The 20,410-nt window shown below is 34.7% G+C and overlaps 1 protein-coding gene across 2 annotated transcripts in view; it reads right to left on the bottom strand.

Moving 5' to 3' along the window:
- LOC136039178 (terminal uridylyltransferase 7-like) overlaps positions 1 to 20,410 on the bottom strand; it is a 90,095-nt gene that overhangs the window by 46,418 nt on the left and 23,267 nt on the right. For both annotated transcript variants that reach the window (XM_065722699.1, XM_065722698.1), the window contains exons 3-5: positions 14,265 to 14,384; positions 7,367 to 7,547; positions 1,374 to 1,714 (exon numbers count right to left, since the gene is read on the bottom strand). In XM_065722699.1, the coding sequence (XP_065578771.1) occupies positions 1,374 to 1,714; positions 7,367 to 7,547; positions 14,265 to 14,384 (642 nt within the window). The remainder of the gene's footprint in view (positions 1 to 1,373; positions 1,715 to 7,366; positions 7,548 to 14,264; positions 14,385 to 20,410) is intronic.

Genomic DNA, 20,410 nt, shown 5'->3' with positions numbered 1-20,410 from the left:
AGTCGTTGAGTAGCTATTAAAAAGGAATTGGGGCTTTTAGACGATAATGAGGCTGTGTTCTATAGACTTTAAATTTTGTAATCTTTTTCCAAAAATTACAGAAAAAGATGGTTTGTACGAAAATTTTTCTGATCTATATACTGTCAATCAATAGTATGCTGTCTACCAGCGTTGCCAACGCTTTGAAATAAACTGTACCAATTTTCCAACTAAAATTGTAATGCAAGAGGATAAATTGTACCATCTCAACAGCGGGTTAAAAATCTGCCATAACACGAATGAAACTTTTTGATAGACCAAAACTTGAACAGAAATCCTGGCAAGAAAGGAGCAAGGGAAACAAAAATATATAGGAAAAAAATGTATTGCACCAACAAATTTCTTATTGTGCAGCACTGTGCCAGGAGCTCTAAATAGTAGCAAAAATGATACGTCCGTAACGCGTTGGCAACGCTGCTGTCTGCTGATAATATATATATATATATATATATATATATATATATATATATATATATGTGTGTGTGTGTGTGTGTGTGTTACCATGATGTCCACAGATTGATGAATGTCCAAAATACCTTTTTTCTGCTTGGATTTAGTCAGCGTTGCCAGTCAACTTTTTCAATTTAATGCAATGTTTGATGATGAAAGGTTAGGTTAGAATAGATTAGGTTTAGGAGGGTGAGGTTAGGTTAGCTTAGGTTTTTAGCCCATTTCTGATATTTAGAACCAAATTTAACCTAATTTCATATAACCTAACCTATACTAACATAGTCAAACCTAACTTTTATTTTTACCGTCATAGCTTGCATAAGACTAAAAAAGCTGACTCGCAAAGCTACTTAAATCAAAACAGAGAAAAGGGAATTTCGAACTTTCACCGATGAATGTTGACATTAACAAGATTTCGGACATTCACGGTAACATATATGCCACTGATATTGAAATAACGTTATCAACGATATCTACTGACATGGATATACTGTCGACTCAACTAAACAAAGGATCAACAGTTACAATTTTCGCAGTTATAGGAAGACATATATTTCGACTTCACTATAGGAAGACTTCACTATAAGTTATAGGAAGACATATATTTCGACTATCTTTTTACAAATAATATTTGACTACACGCTTAGAATACAAGAGCTTTACATCTTAGTGAATCTAAAGTAATTTCGTTTAATCCACTCAAAGATTAATTAAAATAAAGTAGAGAGAGAGAGAGAGAGAGAGAGAGAGAGAGAGAGAGAGAGAGAGAGAGAGAGAGAGAGAGAGAGAGAGAGAGAGAGAGAGAGAGAGAGAGAGAAACAGAGAGGGGCGAGAGCATAAAAAAAGAGATTGAATAGCGGTGAAAAATTAAAGACAACACTTACATTTGCCCAATAGCGAAAAGCTACGACAATCTTCCAAGCAAAAGGGAGATTTTCTTGTAGGTGGTGGATGTACTGCTTCAGCACCAGCGCCATCTTTTCATGAGCTTCATCATAAACTGTAATGGTTACTTTTCGAGATAGGTAATTGTCAACTATACGTAACACACCTGTGCTTTCCAATTTGACCGATTCAACAAAAGAGCAGTTAGAGAATAAATGCTTTAGCTCGTTCATTTGACAAAAGATGCTTCGAGTTCTGTCAACTTTAACCATAAAATTAACATCGGAATTCGCCATAGGTAGCCCATAGGCATGGGACCCGACTAAGATCAGGGTTTGTCCTAAGGGGTGAAAATATAACATTAAAAGGGGATACATATAAAAATAATCAGGGCATCGTACAGTAATCCAACTGTAAAACCATTGGAAAAATACAAGGGATATTTTATAAAGAAACTTCGGACGGAATAAAAAAAAAATTATCTATTTTACCATACACGTTATACTCAATCTCGAGCAATTAAAAAATTTAACGATTAAACATCCCTTTTTTATCAAACAAATTGTTCTCAATTCGGATCAGAAAAAAAAGATTAAATATCTCTTTTTTATTCAACATATTGTTATCAATTCCGAGCAAAAAAAAATAAAGATTTAATATCCCCTTTCGATTAAACATATCCCAAACACAAAAAAGAAATTTAGATTAAATACCTCTTTTTAACCAAACATATTATACTCAATCCCGAGTGCAAAAAGAAATAAAGTTAATTTACTGTTATAGCAACCCCACTTAAGAATTACGCTGTATAAAACTCTATAACAAACCTAGAACCGGTTTTCATCTGTCTGTATAGAGAAAAACAAGTAGCGGGTGACAGAATACACTAGACTTATATAATCTGGGCTATATATTTGCAAATTAAGGGGGGTACAGTATTTGGACAGCGTCAAGTTAGAAAACAATTCTCACTTCATAATATGCAGAACAAGTATAGCTAACACATTTTGCATGCAGACCCGCTACATTTTACCCCCACCCCTAATGTGCAAATATACAGCCCCGATTTGTTTCTAAAGTATTATTTTTTCATCATATTTTGGTATTTTCACTTAGATTAACCTAACTTCACTTCTTGAGTGGGATTGCTATAACAGAAAAGTACCGAAATAAAAATTATATTTCCCTTTTTTATTGAAAATCGTACACACATAGTAACCGAGTAACATAAAGAAATCCAATTGTAAAAAATCAATGGAAAATAAAAGACCTTAAAAATACAAGGATTATTAAAAAAAAGAAGTAATGGCTGGATCAAAAAGAAATATACCGAGCACGAAGCGAATAAAGATTAAATATCCTTTTTTATTCAATATACAATGCTATTTCCGATCCAGTGGGGAGAGGACAGGGTCCTAAATTCTTGTCATTATAATTTCTTCAAAATGCATATGGTGAAAAAAATGCGTGCGTGTGTATATAATATAATAATTATAATGATATAAAGCATATAATAATATATGAGCATATAATAATAATCATATGCTTTCTAGGGTTTTTGATGCTTTTCCAGGGAGGGATCTCATCTCCTTGATCCAGAGGAAAGGAGATCCTAAAATTCTTATCACCGCAACATCTATCAGAAATCGTCAAAAAGTAAGAAACTAGAATGTATATCCTTGTTTGTTTTTGGGGTTCCTTACGCGATACAAGTCCTGTGAGCGGGGCGGCATCCCTAGATTCCTGTCATCATGGCATCTACCAGAACAGTTTAGTGTTGGATTTAAATATGATGAGGAGTAAAAATAAACGTTCTATTTGTGTCTTTCAGTTGTCAAGACTAAAGTCGACCTCTTAGATTGAAGGAGTGGTCCTTAATTCTTGCAATCAGCATATCTTTCAGAAGGGCTGTGCAAATAACTCGGTCTATAATAATTTATATTATTATGGTTATATTGCATTATGATCTACAGGACATGCATCCCTGCTTTATTGACGCTCAATTAGATCCTCCCAAAGAAAAATTAACTAAGCTTTAAATTCTCGATCACTGTATCATGGTTGCAAGGATTGCTGCAACCTCATAAAGAGCAAAATTCAACTCACAGTAACCAGAAATTTAAATTTTTTTTTTTTTTTTAAATATTGTCAAGTGAGAAAAAACGGCCAATTGAAGCTGATTCGGGAATTGTAACTATAATTTCGATTTATCTCGATGGTAAAAGTTTAGTGGTAATAATCTCGAAGGTAAATAATCTCGATGGTAAGACTAAAGTCGACCTCTTAGATTGAAGGAGTGGTCCTTAATTCTTGCAATCAGCATATCTTTCAGAAGGGATAGCTGCATATCAATCACAATTAGTGATTAGTAAGAAGTACCTGCGTATTCACGCCTCTTAGGAATTCCAGCGTGATCTAATTTCAGCGTGAGAAAAAAGCGTACCTCAATGTTTATCCGCAACAAATCTACCAGAAGGAGATTTTGAAACCCGACAATACTCGTCGCGGATTTAAGAACTAGCTTTCTAGTTGCGCTTTCGGAAACTTATCTCTGCAGAAGAAAATAGAAAAAGGGCAAATTTTGATTTGTTTAAAAGCTTAACAAAAATAATGAAAAATCAGAGATCTAACCTAGGCTTCAAATATAGATCCATAATTGTTCTGACGAGTTTTATACCAGTCATGGTTATCTCAAGTTAAATTGGATCGAGGAAAATGATTGAGGATTCAAGAAAATTAAAAACCTACAAGAAATATTTGGTTGTGATTTCGTATTTTAGTACTGGCTTTCCCAACCATAGCTTCGAATTTTTCTAGAGGGATTTTTGATACTATCACAAAAAAAAACACTAGAATACATAGGTCTTCATCTACTTGGGGAATCATGATCAAGATTTTTAATCATTGCAAGAAACAAAACTATCCACAAAAGAAGATCCTTGACAAAACTCCAGTAGAAATACACGATGTCCAAATAAAAACTTTCATATTTAACTATTTACAGTCTAACTACCACCATTGAAAGGAGCTAAATATAATTTTCAAAAAAAGGCTTCTATTCAAAGTTACTGACAGCAATATTATGGTCAACTTAATCAAAAGCCTATCGATTTTATGTTTTCTCAGTTATTATATATAACTAATTTGAATTCGAATCTCATTCGATGATTGTTAAAGTCGTTGGGTTAAATTCATTCGACCGAACATATTGAAGGGATGTTTTTTATCAGTCCACTTATTCAGCTTTAAAATCCAAATTTTTAGGTATCCTATCGCTATTTTTTTAATTTTCTTCTTTTTGAGGAGGATATCTTAACACGAATTTTTTTCAAAACTCCGTTTGGTTTCAAAAAGCCGACAATTTCAATAAATACTCATCCAGTTTTGGCACGACCGACGTTCCATCCAGCCCCTACGGCAAGGGCCATAAATATACAATATTTGATCACACAGGTTTTATAGTAGAAAACGGGTTGCTTGTTTAATAATAGGTTTGCGATTGGCTTAAAAATTTTCGGGCATCGTTCTATGTATCAAAAGCAATAAACGCTTTGTTGTGGGAAGGCGGGTGACAATGACCTCTAGTAGGCATGAGTTTTCAAACAGTTCGTGGTAACGAACTCTAGTAAGGAGCGACCTGGCTCACTAAAAATCTAGTACTTTGCATTAGCAGTGTCAACGAACATTTTTTTTTTATCCGTGACTTAGCGTCGAGTTCCCATAAAAAGCATTTGGTGTTTTCTCTGTAGATCAAACAGTTCGTGGTAACGAACTGTAGTAAGGAGCGACCCGGCTCAATAGTAACCGAAACTCTAAACAATGGAATTTCGATACCAATACTTACGTCAAATGGATCACATTTTAATGCTGATTTTAAATATATAAGTTTCACCAACTTTAGTCTTACCCATCAGAAGTTACGAGCCCGAGAAAATGTGCCTTATTTTAGAAAATAGGGGGAAACACCCCTAAAAGTCATAGAATCTTAATGAAAACCACATCATCAGATTCAGCGTATCAGAGAACCCTACTGTAAAAGTTTCAAGCTCCGGTCTACAAAAATGTGGAATTTTGTACTTTTTGCCAGAAGACAGATCACGGATGCGTGTTTATTTGTTGTTTTTACGATCACCATGCGTGTTTATTTGTTGTTGTTTGTTATACGATCACCAGAGGTGATCGTATCGACCCAGTGGTCCTAGAATGTTGCGCAAGGGCTCCTTCTAATAGAACTTAAAATTACCCTTTTTAAGTGACGAATTGAATTAAATTGGAATAGTTGTGGGCATCTAGTCATGGCTAATTGTAAAAAAAGCCAAGACAAATAGTCCAATTGAGTGAGAAGCAAACCTGGCATTAATTCCCCCCTTATTAGGATTGTATAAAAAGGAGGTTAATTCATTTGTTAATAGATATGTCTAATCTATTATCCGCCCATGCATCATTGCTAGGGCAGTAGAACTAAGGTAGATAGTCATAGAGCTAATATAGTGATAGAACCTATAGTTTTCCAAGTGTTTGAATAATTTGGCTTGGGTAAACGGCGGAAGTATGCGGGTGCCTCTTTTATTGGACCAATACACGGTTTGTTATCCTTTAGCAAGTCACACCTGCCAAGAGTTTCGGGCAGGTTGACCAAGAATTTAAAATTGACATAGGACCATTAGATTGCCTGGAATGAGAGGTAAACAAGGGACGCTTACCTATGGTCTTAGGCAGGTTGAACCAAGAATTTAGAATTGAAACATGAGACCGTTAATTTCACCTAGAATGAGAGGCAAACAAGGGTCTAAAGTCAAAATGAGGCCATTCTGCAATGAGTGTCAGGCAAGGCAATTGATTCAATTGATAAACTTGGACATTTGCTAGACTAATAAAAAAGTTATTTTAATGTTAGTTGAACAACAAGTTGACTGAAAATGCAAAGGGGAATAAGAGTCCAAAGCCTACAAGGGCCTCCTATCTGCCTCGAATGTTATGCAAGTGAACTTGCAATTATAAACTAAGACAGTTGGGCTAAAAAAAAATTAAACTGTCTGTGCTTGTGTCTTGGGTTTGACTGTCTATTTACACTATATTATTTTATTACTAAATAAATGTATTTCCCGCAATATTTTTCCTTGAAAGAATTGCCTCATCAAAGGTTATTTCATTTTAGGACCCCTAGCGAATTTTATTCGATATTCTTTCTTTCTTTCTTTCTTTTTTTTATTGGTATTTGATCAATACATTTTTGTAGTGCTTTATTAGTTTCTATGACTACCAAGTTTGGACATAAATCCAGGCTTAGTAGACTTTAATGATAGGGTTAGAAGAGGCGAATAGTTTCTCAATGGTGTACCTGGGGTTCCCCAAGGTATAAGAATCATCAATAAAGAAATGAACCTAATTTCAACAACTGTAACTTAATCATGGTTAAAGTAAAGTCGTTTCTCCGGCGAAGTCGGCCGAGAGAAAACAGATTTTCGTTGACGAGATTGTGCTTTACCTGAAAAAAGGCCACTACAAATGAGCCTGATCTGCTTCTGATCCTTAAAAAGCGCCAAATGAGACCAGAAATACCAGAAAAAGTGAAAAAGCACGGATGAATTCGGCTGAAAAAGCCATAATGGCGACATTGCTTCATTGTAACTATGAAGCTTCAATTTTAATAGGCTACTCTACTATTTTAGCACTCCCTTGCCATAGGTTTCGCGCGTAAACATGCGGATGTGCATATTTTAGACTTCTCGAATATACAGATGCTACAACCTCACAATCCTGGCAGATGCCATACAGGGCCTAGTGGACACACGGAGGGCGGCTGGGCACTCTGATTCATTTTTAACTTAAAATGGACGCTAGTTCTTACCTTCTACGATGGTCCTCGCTAATTTTTCCACGATCACCATCCATTCTATCTCAATGGAACTAAATAAAAAGTAATATATGGTAGGCCCTGCTCTTTACTAGGTCTAACTCGTTGTCAGAATAAAAAGAAGCTGCAACTTACCCGACATTTTTGAGTTAAGAAAAGCTTGGTAAACGTCAAATAATGGCACGCCGGTTTCTTGAGATAGCGAGGGTGTTATTGATTCAGTCACTTCGTTGATTAAATCCTCCAGCCTTAATTTATGAGCCTCACTCAGCCCAAGTCTAGGCAATATCGCCAAAGTAACATTCCGTATGGCTTTCTAAAAAAAAAAAACTCCAAATGAATTCAAATAAGGGTCCGATAAACCAACCTCAAACCCGGTATCCGCTTTTTTTATCGTTTTCCAAAAAAAACGTGATCAGAACAAAAATAGAGTTATATTGAAACTAAGATGTAATATTCCGTATGACTTTCTAGAAAAAAAAACACTCCAAAGTGAATTCAAATAGAAGGGTCAGAAAAACAAACCCCCACCCCGGTGCCCTCTTTTTTAATTCTTTTTTATCGTGTCCCCCCCCAAAAAAAAAAACAGTTTCCAAAGAAAAATAGAGTTATATTGAAACTAAGGTGTAGTATCCCATATAACTTTCGAAAAAAAAGGAAAAAAAAACACTTCGAAATGAATTCAAATAGAAGGGTCAGATAAGCCATTCCCAACTGGTTTCCTCTTTTCTTTAATTCTTTTTTAATCGTTTTCCAAAAAGAGAACGGTTTCCAAAGAGAAATAGAGAGTTATATTGAAATTAAGGTGTAGTATCCCGCATGATTTTCTAGAAAAAAAACATTCCGAAATGAATTCTAATAGAAGAGTCAGAAAAAGCAACCCTCAACCTGGTATCCTCTTTTCTTTAATTCTTTTTTTTTATCATTCTAAAAAAATGGTTTCCAGAGAAAAATAGAGAGTTTATATTGAAATTAAGGTGTAATATCCCGTATGGCTTTCTAGAAAAGAAAAACACTCCGAAATGAATTCAAATAGAAAAGTCAGAAAATGCAACCCCAAACCTGGTATCCTCTTTCTTTAATTCTTTTTTATCGTTTAAAAAAAACGGTTTCCTCGCTCTTTACGCTAAAGCTTTTAATTGTTTTAAAAAGCAGAATTCTGGCAAAGAGTCAAACTTTAGCGTAAAGAGCGAGGGATTGCGGAGGGGACAGCCCATTTCATATACGGAGTAATTTCTGTTCGTTTTAAGTTTTAATGTCGCTCCTTACTTTCAGTTAAAAAAACTAGTTTTTTTATGTAATTTCTGAACGTTTTTGAATTAATGCATGTTTGATTTTGGCTCTCCACACATAAATTATTAAAATAAAATTTGCATATTAATTCCTTTTTTGGCTAAATGGCTTTCTCTCAGTTTTGATCAGACGATTTTGAGAAACAAGGGATGGGGAAGGAGGCCTAGTTGCCATGCAATTTTTCGGTTACATAAAAAGGCAACTATAAATTTTAATTTTTAACGAATTTTTTTATTAATAAAAAATATAAGTAACTTTAGAATTAACTTACGTAACAAACTTTTATATTCTTTATTTTCTATTATATATATGAGGGGGTTTGTACCCTCGTTAATACCTCGTTCTTTACACTAAATCGTAAGTTTTGTCCCAAATCTTTAAGAATGACCCCTGAATTAGAAAGGCCGTAGAATAAATAGTTTAAATTACTAAAAATATTATAGCATAAAGAGCGAGGTACTCCTCCTAAATACCTCGCTCTTTATGCTAAAGTATTTTTAGAACCCCTAATATGCGTAATAATCTCTGTTCGTTTTAAGTTTCAATGCTACACTTTACTTTCAATTGAAAAAACTTTTCCATGTTTATTTTTTCATTGTTTTTTATAGTAATTTAGAAAATCCTGCGCCCTTTTCATTGAATTTCTGTTCCCCCATGACATATCTCTCCAAGGAAAGATCCTCCCAAATAGCCCCGTCCCCTCAACCCCATCCCCAAAACCAAAAAAAAATCCTCTGAAAACGACTGTACACTTCCCAATAACCATTATTATATGTAAACACTGGTCGAAGTTTGTAACTTGCAGCTCCTCCCCCAGGGACTGTGGGGGAGTAAGTCATTCCCAAAGACATAGTTATTATGGTTTTTGACTATGCGGAACAAAATGGCTATCTCAAAATTTTGATCTGTTGACTTTGGAGAAAAAATGAGCGTGGGAGGGGGCGTAGGTGCACTCCAAATTTTTTGGTCACTTAAAAAGGGCACTAGAACTTTTCATTTCCGTTAGAATGAGCCCTCTTGCGACATTCTAGGACCACTTGGTCGATACGATGACCCCTGGAAAAAAAAAACAAAAAAAAAAACAACAAATAAACACGCACCCGTGATTTGTCTTCTGGCAAAAAATACGAAATTCCACATTTTTGTAGATAGGAGCTGATTTTTGTAGATAGGAGATGGTGTGATTTTCGTTAAGATTCTGTGACTTTTAGGGGGTGTTTTCCCCTATTTTCTAAAATAAGGCAAATTTTTTCAGGCTCGTAACTTTTAATGACAAAGACTAAATTTGATAAAACTTATATATTTAAAATCAGCATGAAAATCTTATTCTTTTGATGTATATTTTAGCATCAAAATTTTAGAATTTTCGTTTTTTAGAATTTCGTTTACTATTGAGCCGGGTCGCTCCTTACTACAGTTCGTTACCACGAACTGTTTGAAAAGCTGAAATCGGGGAGCTAGGAAAAAAACACAACAAAACCAAAGTATTGCTCTCGCAACACAATTAAGATGAACAATCATGTCAATGCCAAACGAACAGAACTTACCGCAACCAGGAGTAGGTCTAATGGCCCCTAATGCCCCATAGCGAGCGTCACTTACGCTTTAATGGAAACAAAATTGCATTTTCAACACAATTTTCTTCAATAATATTAGTATATAAAAAATTGGTGACTTCCAGAAATGGATACCATTCTATATTAAACAATCATTCTATTTTCATTAGTTCTTTTGTAATCAGTTTATTACGTTGAGTTTTACTTCTTTTTTGTTGTGGTTAATATTTTAACTAATTTAAACCACACTGTCCAAAATATATATGGAAGTGATGCTCTGGCCATTTAAAGGGCTTGAGAGGAATATTCGCGGGAGGGGGTAGCACCGCTCTTATTTGTTTACCTTGATTAATTTTGGGATCATTTTATGTGTTGTTATTGATGTTATGACAAGTAATAACACACTGCTCGAAACACTAATCGCTTCCTGTAAAGTATGCCTTTCCATTAAAGAATGACAAATATAATATAAAATAATAAATTTTATAAATTATAAAAATAAAAATAAAAAATAAAAAATAAAAATTTGTTGGAACTAATTCACGGGATAGCAGAGAAGAGTTGACAATTTTTTATATTTTATTTTTATTATATTATTATTGTATTTTATTGTATTTTATTATATTTTATTTTTATATTTTATTATATTTGTCATTATTCAACACTCACTTGCGCTCCGTCTCCTTAAAGTCATATACTCCCTTAGACATCAAAGTTTGAGACCTCAAAGTTTACTCATGAGAAATTTTGGGGATCAGACAAGCGATCAATCCTTGAGAGCTCGGTTGAAATGCAATTGATCAGAAACAAAGATCTATTTGGCGCAATTCTAGACCCCCTCCTCCCAAAAGACTGTAAAATTTTCTTGACACGGAGAAATATCCCTGAAAATTTTAGACTAATTGGGCACCCAGTTTCAAACATGAGCTCTTGTCCATTAAACAACATGCATAATTTTAAGCCCTTGCCCAGGTTCTGCTGCGGATCTTGTCCAGGAAATTTGTTGAACCCTTCAAATATTTTGAAAAAAATGGCAAACTCAAAATGTTAATCAAAAGTCTTGGGGGGGAGGGAATGGGTAGCAAACAGGATCTTGGAAGCGGGTGCTTAATCTCCCATGACTTTCAATTCATAAGGACACAATAACTTTTCCTAATCGAATGGCCCCCACCCCCGAATTTTCTATGATCACACCTTCCATACGAAGTGACGTGGCGAAATAAAAATACATGGAAGCCCCTTATCTCTTTAGATCAATGGTAATACTGCGCTGCCTATGATATAATTATCTATGTCAAATAAACAAAAGACATTTTCTATACTTTTAGAAGGTTAAGCTCCACTATATAACTGAAACTTTGCCTCTTAAACTTCACCCAATCTATTGGGTTGAAGGCCTTCAAAGACAAGCACTGTCCTCTGATTTCAAAACAAATACAGTTATACTTATTAAGGAAAACATGGGTTACATTCCAAGTTGTAACCAATAATGACTACAATAACTACAGAAATTACTTAAAATTGACATCCACCAGGAACAGTTGTGAAATAACTGAGGAGTCATTGTGCTTACAAGGGAATAATCTTCAGAAGTTTCAATTGTATAGGCCTTACTTCCAGTCTAATAATATGTTTCAATCTGATAAAAATCCCACTAATAATAATGATGCAGACTTCCTTCACTAAAGATTACCATTAACTATCTTTAGTAGAAGTTACTAAAAAAGTAAATTCAAATGTACTCTTCTGTGGTTTGAGCTGTTACGACACCGTCAGCTGGAACAAGAAAGAGTTTTCAGTAGCTTTTTTTAACCTGGGATACACCCATAATCTTAATGGAGACAAGACAATCTAGTCTCAAGGACTGGGACATAGGGTCAAGCCTGATTATTAGGTTCAAAACCTCTTATAATATATTAAAACGGAAAACTTTCCTTTAAGTTTTTTAATCTGAGTTTTTAACAGCCACCCACACCACCCTTCCAGCAACTCAATAAAGTATGACAATAATAAGATGTGTAATTATATTTCGAAAATATACATTTTTCAAATATAAAACTTAATTAAATTACATCAACTTAAAAAATATAAAATAACTCATCCTTCCCCTCCCGTGGAAGGATCTGGTCATCAGCCAAGAAAGATAAATAGTAGCAAACACGAACACACCTCTATAGCTCTAATGCAAAATGATTAGGGTAAAAATACTTAAAAGATTTGAGCGGTCATTTTTTGTCACCGATTGCACCAATTTATGAGAATGCTTGGGGGGAGCAAATATATTTTTCATAATCTAGGAGGAGGAAATTTTTGTGTCGTTTTTCCGATGAAAATACCAAAAAGGGGTATTTTCCAAAGAAAAGACCAAAAAAAAGGTATTTTCCAAAATCTAGGGAGAACCAAAATCTAGAGGGCGGAAAGGGGCAAATCGTGACTAACAATTTTCGAAACTATCAATACCCGTTGCCAAGAATTTACAAAACACATTATTTGACGTTAAATTTAAAGAGCCAGTGTTAAAACACAGAAACAGATTTGAAATAGCATTCAGGGGCTAAAAACACAGAAAAAAAGAAAGTTTACACACAGGAAAATGTTTTAACTCAAATTTGTTTGTGGTTTTTAATTCATTAAAATTCAATAAAAAAGAAACAACCATATTTTGAATATATAAGTTGATCGCACGAAAGAAATTAATTTAATGTCACTTTTCAGATTAATGCGATTTAAAAATCGATTCTCTCTCCGAAATAACGAATAATGCCATTGGATAAAAAATACGTTAAAAAAAAGCCAATGAAATTGAAGCACATTTTTTCAGACAGAAATATAGGAAAGTGACCCCTCTTTTCTTTTATTTGTTCAAAACAAAGCATAAAAGTAAATTGCTCAAATGTAAGGCATAAAAACAAGGGATTTTTTTAATGAAAAAAGTTTAAATTTAATAAAAAATTAAAAATTTAATAAGAAAAATTTAAGCTTATTTTTTAGAAAATTTTACAGATTCAATAACTTGGGACAATTACAACCTACGTGGTTACTCGACCAAACTGCTTATAATAACTGCTTTAGTATTATGTCATTTTATGTTAATAATTATTTTTATGATTTTTTTTATTTTAAAATTATATTTTATGGAGAATTCTCGTCAATAATTCTCAGAAATTTCCAATCAGTTTCCATTAGTTGGTGGAATGCATCGCAAAAATTTTCTTTGAAACGCCTGAGTTGTTCCTTACAATAAAAACCAAACAGGAAATCTAGTTCATACACACAGCTTAGTTCTGAAAGATGAAATTGAGAAATTTATCTCAAAAAATGTATAACATTTTGTTTCTGGGCTTGTAATAACAAGCCCAGATAGCCAAAACTCACACTAATACTTATCAAAGAGAATAGTAATAATACAGTTTAAAAAATAATAAAAATATAGTAGTATAAATAACAAAATAGTAATAGTAAGTAATAATACATGTAAGAAAACAATGTAATAATAGTAAAAACAGAAAATAGTAGGCTAAGGTACTAGTGCAAATACGTAAACTAGTTACTTATTTTAAACACAAATTTTACAAATACAGAAGAAAGAATAATGAGAACTATTTTCCCAAGACAGTGAACGAACAAAACCTATTTGAATATTTTGGCCCTATATATAAGGGCCGTCTTCAGCAAAGAAAATAATAAACAATAACACACTTACAATAGAAGTTCTCGATTAAAAATCCATTTTTTAAAATAGCCTAGGCATCATTACTTCTTAACGAAAAGTTCAGCCAAGACTGTGTGATAAAAGCGTAAAATTAATATTATAAAAATAAAACGATAGAATAGAATAATGATAAATGTTATTTTTCAAATAAGTAAAAAGAAAAAAAAAATCATAATAAATCAATAATAAATAGTAAAAACCAATAAAAATAAAAAAAATAAAAATAAATGAAAAGTTCAGCCAAGAACTTTTACACCACTTGACTTGTGCCAACCGTGGCAGAACTGTGCCCAGTTGTTTGAGGACTGTACCAAACGTTCTAAAACCGTTAGGCATACGTAGCATTCCAAGATGTATACCAGGTGGCCGAGAGTGGACCACCCCTAGAAGGTACACCTAATACCCAAAACTCTTTCGATATTGCAGGATAGGTCTGTTTTGTCTCTATCAGAACACAGCTTTAATCACTTACCTTTTTATGATCTTTGTGAATACGAGTAGCAACATGAGCGTCTATTGCTTTCCTTGCGTCCCTCCGAAGTTCTATTGGCATTTCACAAAATAGACATTTAACTTTTTTCAGTTGATTTTTCTAAAATGAAAACAGTAAAGATAATTAAAAACTAGCACAAAAGCTTGTAAAAAAAAAAGAAAGAAAACAAACTGTTGGGTTTTCACGTAGAAAAACCAAATGCGTATCAACAAAGGAGAGAAACCAAAGGCGTATCTAACACATTTTACCTTCAAAAAAAAATGCTATGCCCCTAAGTGGGTATTTGAAAGGGGTGTATCCAGAATTTTGTCGGAGAGATGGGGTACAAAAAAGACAGTAGAAAATGCATAAAAAATTGCTTATATGCATTTTTGTTACTTTTTAAGAGTTGAACAAAAATTCCGGGGGGGGGGCTGAAACCCGTGTCTTATAATCTTTTTTATGGGGATTTCTTTTCCTTAAAGTTTAACTAATTTTAGCAATTCAAATAACCTAAGTGTATGGTGTCACAGTTGCCAGACACTAGCTTTCAAAATTGGGTATCCAGATAACTTAATTTTAAGAATCCTCCAGGGATCTTTTTCCCTCGAAGTTTAAATAATTTGAACAATTCAAATAATTGTTTGATGTCATGGTTGCAAGACACCAACTTTGAAAATTGAGTGTCAAGATACTATGAGTTCTCCAGCGAAACTTTTTCCACAATTCAGTCTTGCAGAGATATTTTTTAAATTAATTTAACAGTAAATAAGGTATAAAGCATAAGAAATAATATATAGCAGCCTACAGTTTTTTCTCCTTTTTCTCCAATTAGAAATCGCCTTTTGTAAACAATTGTAGCTTGAGCATAATAAAGTTAATTACGTTGAGCAAGTGTTTGATGTTCAGGTTTTCAAATATTAATGTTTCAAATATCAAATATCAAGTTTCAAATATCAAATATCAAATACCAAAACTCTCTTAGTTTTCTAGGGGATGTTTTTTCACTATTAAGTCTTGCAAGGACGCATTTAGAATCAGTGCAAATTATAGGATTAGTATAATAGCAGAGAACAATTAAAACAATCATTAGTGGCACCTGAACCTCCTTTTTCAAACAGTTCGTGATCGAACTGTAAGCAAGGAGCGACTCTCCTAATAGTAACCAGAACTCTAAAAGACGAAATTCTGATAACAACAGATATGCCAAAAGAATTAGCTTTTTATGTTGATATCAAATATGTAGATTTACTAAGTTTAACGTTAACCATTAAAATCTACGAGCCTTCAAAAAGTAAGAAATTATTTATAATAACACCATCAGAGAAGGCATATCAGAGAGTCCTGCTGAAGAGGTTTCAACCTCCTATCTACAATATATATATATATATATATATATATATATATATATATATATATATATATATATATATATATATATATATATATATATATATATCAGAAGAAAGATCATTTATACGGGTTTGTTCGTTTTTTTATTGTTTTTTTTTTTTTGGAGTGATTGTACCAAATAAACGATCCTAGAAAATCGAAAGATGGATTGTTTAAACGGAAATTATGGTCTCTAGCGGCCTCTTTAAGTAACCAAAAAGATTGGAAGCCCCCTCCGACGTTCTCCCAAAAGACCCGATCAACATTTTTAAACAGCCATTTGATTCAGGATAGTTGAAAAGTCCAATAACTATACCTATGGGGATGAAATTGCCCCCGATAGTCCTTGGGGAAAGGGCTATAAGCTGCACAATTTGCCAATTATTCATATATAGTATTTGTTACAGAGAAATAAACAGAAAATTTTGAAGGAGGGAGACTACACGAGGAGACTTTCTGCGGGAAGGAAGGTTTCCAGGGGAAATTTTCCAGACGAAATCTTACATCGGGGGAGGAAAGTGGATTTCCTGGCCTAATTTGAAAAATAGCTGGAAATTAAATTTAAAAAAAAACAAGTTTTTTTTCAAACCCTTACTTTTGTCAAAATTCTCTAAGAAAGACTGCTGATTCACAAGTACGTTTGAACTTGAATGAAAAGTATTTTATAAAGAACGTTAAGAACGAACTTTATCGTAAAGAGCAAGGGATGAGGAAGGGACAGCCCCACTCATATACTGAATAATTTCCGCCTGTTTTAAGTTTCGATGTTGCTCCTTACTTTCACTTGAAAAACTTGTCTTTTTTACATTTAATTTTCGATAAGAAATGACCTTTCCTAGATATTTGTAACAAAGCTTAGTAGTCTAGACAACTGTTTAACTCCATGGCTGTAGGCCATAAACTTACAATATTGGGCATCCAAATACATACACAATTCCTCTAGGGGAACTTTTCCGCTATTCAACATTGCATAGATTTTGGAACAGTCTCAATATTCGGGACATTTTTCGTGTTTGCCCCTAACTAAGAGCAAAAATTTGTCAGCATCTTTATCACTAACTGGGATTTTTAATGTCCCTTTTAATTCTTTTTCTGACTTGTATTTGTTTAAGTTTAGTTTTATCAGTTTTTACCTTTTTAACTTTTCAATCGACTTATTTCAGTTTAATTTTTGTCTCACAAATGATTATTCATTATGGTTTTTCTTTTTCGGCGTTGCTTTTTGCATTTTCACCAGTCTTAATGCAACCATATGATTTGTCGACTTCGAAGTCTGAATTCGGCCCTTTGCGGGCTTGTTTTTTTTTTTAAATAATTTTTTTTTTAAATAATTTTTTTTTAACATTTTTTTTAAAATAAATATCTTATCTTAAAGAGGACATAATTAAGGCGAAACAAACGTTGAGCGATGAGTTCCAGTTTACGAGCAGGTTCGTCAGAAATGTATCCCCAAGTCTTAAAACTTGGAGATCAATCAGTTTCTAAGGGAAGGCGTTATTTTTACAACCACCCATTCTGTCCCAAGTATGGGTTGGAGTCCTATAGATGGGGCAAGTGGCAACCATATTTGGGACAGACCATAATATGTCTTTTCGATACAAAACTCAGCTTTTGTTCAGATAGTGAAGTAAAACTATAAAAACGGCAAAACGAAGTAGGGATGTCTAAGACCAAGATTAAGACAAACGATGTTGTTGCGTTTAGAGTATAATGAATGCTGATATATCAAGAGAAAACGCGGTGACCTGCCTATTTTGTAGTGTACCCTGTAAACAAAGGTTTTGGCAACAGGGTTATGGTACTAGCAAAATTAAACAGTATGAAACATGAGGACAAGCTTCAACAATGAAGCAATTCTTCTTCTATTACGACGATGGTGGGCTTTCCAGTCGAGACTATTCAGCCCTTTCAAACAGTTCGTGGTAACGAACTGTAGTAAGGAGCGACCCGGCTCAATACTAACCGAAACTCTAAAAAATGGAATTTTGATACCAATAGTTACATCAAAAGGATTGCATTTTATGCTGATTTTAAATATATAAGTTTCATCAAGATCAGTTATACCCATCAAAAGTTATCAGCCTGAGAAAATTTGCCTCATTTCAGGAAATAGGGGGAAACATCCCCTAATTGTCATACAATCTTAACGAAAATCACACCATCAGATTTAGCGTATCAGAGAACCATCTTATAGAAGTTTCAAGCTCTTATCTACAAAAATGTGGAATTTCGCATTGTTTGCCAGAAGACAGATCACGGATGCGTGTTTATTTGTGTTTCTTGTTCCTCTGCTTGAGTTCCTAGGATTGTACTTCTGATCCTCAGATTAAGGGCTCAAAAGCTCCTGTTTAGGGTTTGGATTCCTGCGCGTGGATTCTGCTTATTTGTCTTGCGTTGGATCAATTCTGATCAGATGTCTTGCAGAAGCTCTTTTGATTCTAGGTTCTCAAACATCAGGGGATATATTTCGAGTTCAGTACTCTGTGTGCAGGTATGATCAGCTCAACTCGTAGCTGATGGTGAGACTTTGTGATGTTGAAGCGCAATCCTTTTGAAAGTGTCGCACTTGTACTTCTGGTTCCTCTGCTTGAGTTCCTCAGAATAAGGGCTCAAAAGCTCCTGTTTAGGGTTTGGATTCCTGCGCGTGGATTCTACTTATTTGTCTTGCGTTGGATCAATTCTGATCAGATGTATTGCAGAAGCTCTTTTGATTCTAAGTTCTCAAACATCAGGGGATATATTTCGAGTTCAGTACTCTGTGTGCAGGTATGATCAGCTCAACCCGTAGCTGGTGGTGAGACTTTGTGATGTTGAAGCGCAATCCTTTTGAAAGTGTCGCACTTGTACTTCTGGTTCCTCTGCTTGAGTTCCTCAGATTGTACTTCTGTTCCTCAGATTAAGGGCTCAGAAGCTCCTGTTTAGGGTTTGGATTCCTGCGCGTGGATTCTGCTTATTTGTCTTGCGTTGGATCAATTCTGATCAGATGTCTTGCAGAAGCTCTTTTGATTCTAGGTTCTCAAACATCAGGGGATATATTTCGAGTTCAGTACTCTGTGTGCAGGTATGATCAGCTCAACTCGTAGCTGATGGTGAGACTTTGTGATGTTGAAGCGCAATCCTTTTGAAAGTGTCGCACTTGTACTTCTGGTTCCTCTGCTTGAGTTCCTCAGAATAAGGGCTCAAAAGCTCCTGTTTAGGGTTTGGATTCCTGCGCGTGGATTCTACTTATTTGTCTTGCGTTGGATCAATTCTGATCAGATGTATTGCAGAAGCTCTTTTGATTCTAAGTTCTCAAACATCAGGGGATATATTTCGAGTTCAGTACTCTGTGTGCAGGTATGATCAGCTCAACCCGTAGCTGGTGGTGAGACTTTGTGATGTTGAAGCGCAATCCTTTTGAAAGTGTCGCACTTGTACTTCTGGTTCCTCTGCTTGAGTTCCTCAGATTGTACTTCTGTTCCTCAGATTAAGGGCTCAGAAGCTCCTGTTTAGGGTTTGGATTCCTGCGCGTGGATTCTGCTTATTTGTCTTGCGTTGGATCAATTCTGATCAGATGTCTTGCAGAAGCTATTTTGATTCTAGGTTCTCAAACATCATGGGATATATTTCGAGTTCAGTACTCTGTGTGCAGGTATGATCAGCTCAACTCGTAGCTGATGGTGAGACTTTGTGATGTTGAAGCGCAATCCTTTTGAAGTGTCGCACTTGTACTTCTGGTTCCTCTGCTTGAGTTCCTCAGATTGTACTTCTATTCCTCAGATTAAGGGCTCAAAAGCTTCTGTTTAGGGTTTTAAGACCATGGAAAATCGGTTGCCTAAAAATCGATTAGAAGTTTCATTCTCTGGCATTTTGACTTACTTTGGTCAAAGATTGATTTTTGCCGGCACAAAATGGCTAAAAACCGTACTTTGCTATGCTTGATCGTTTTCGTTTTTTAAAAGGGCACTAAAAAGGGCAATTTCTCTTCAAATCAGCCCTTTCTTAAAGTTCTACGATCACTGGTTCGATACGATCACATATGGCGAAAAAAAAATGTGAAATATGTCAGTGCTTCCAATGCACAAGAGTAACTTTCCCTGTACGTCTTGTTCCTTTTGAAATGATTTCAACAGTGTGGCATTTTTCTTTTCTCACTTATTTTTCAAGAACCAAAACAAAGTCGCCGGCTTTTAAAGTAGGAAAAAAGTATTCCTTCAACTAAGTTCCTTCCTTAGAATCTTTTTCAATGGCTTCCGAAACACCTTCCAAGTCCAAAACTACTTCTAAACTGCTGCCCCTTTTAACACAGATTATTTTTTATGGTTTTTGACTTCTTAACGAGAGCCTGTGAAAGTCTCATTCACTTTCTTAGCTTTTCGAACAATATCCTGCTCCTCAGTCTTTTTTTTGTGGACTCCTTTTGATCGACCTCTTTATCTGGCCTTTCTCGAATGAGATTTTGAATATGGCCTTTCTCGGACAAGCTCTTAGATATGGCCCTATCATCACAAACGATATGGCCTTATCATGAACAAACTGTCTAGATTGAAGTGAAGGTGACTTATGCATGTTGAGAGGCTGCACCTACCTCTTCTTCTGGATCTAAGGATTTGAATGTCTTCATCTCTCGGCTCAGATGCAGGCTCATCCAACGGTTGGTCAGTTATAGCTGATGGCCAAAAGTCTCCTCACTAAATGGACATATATACCTGTTGCTTTAAAACCTGCAGTGATGTTCAATGGGATAAATGGAAGGGAATAAGCAACGCCAAGGA

Source organism: Artemia franciscana, chromosome 19 (assembly GCF_032884065.1).
Source record: "Artemia franciscana chromosome 19, ASM3288406v1, whole genome shotgun sequence".
NCBI lineage: Eukaryota > Metazoa > Arthropoda > Branchiopoda > Anostraca > Artemiidae > Artemia > Artemia franciscana.
Note: the sequence above shows the minus strand (reverse complement) of the source record. Positions and strands in the feature narration are given on the sequence as shown.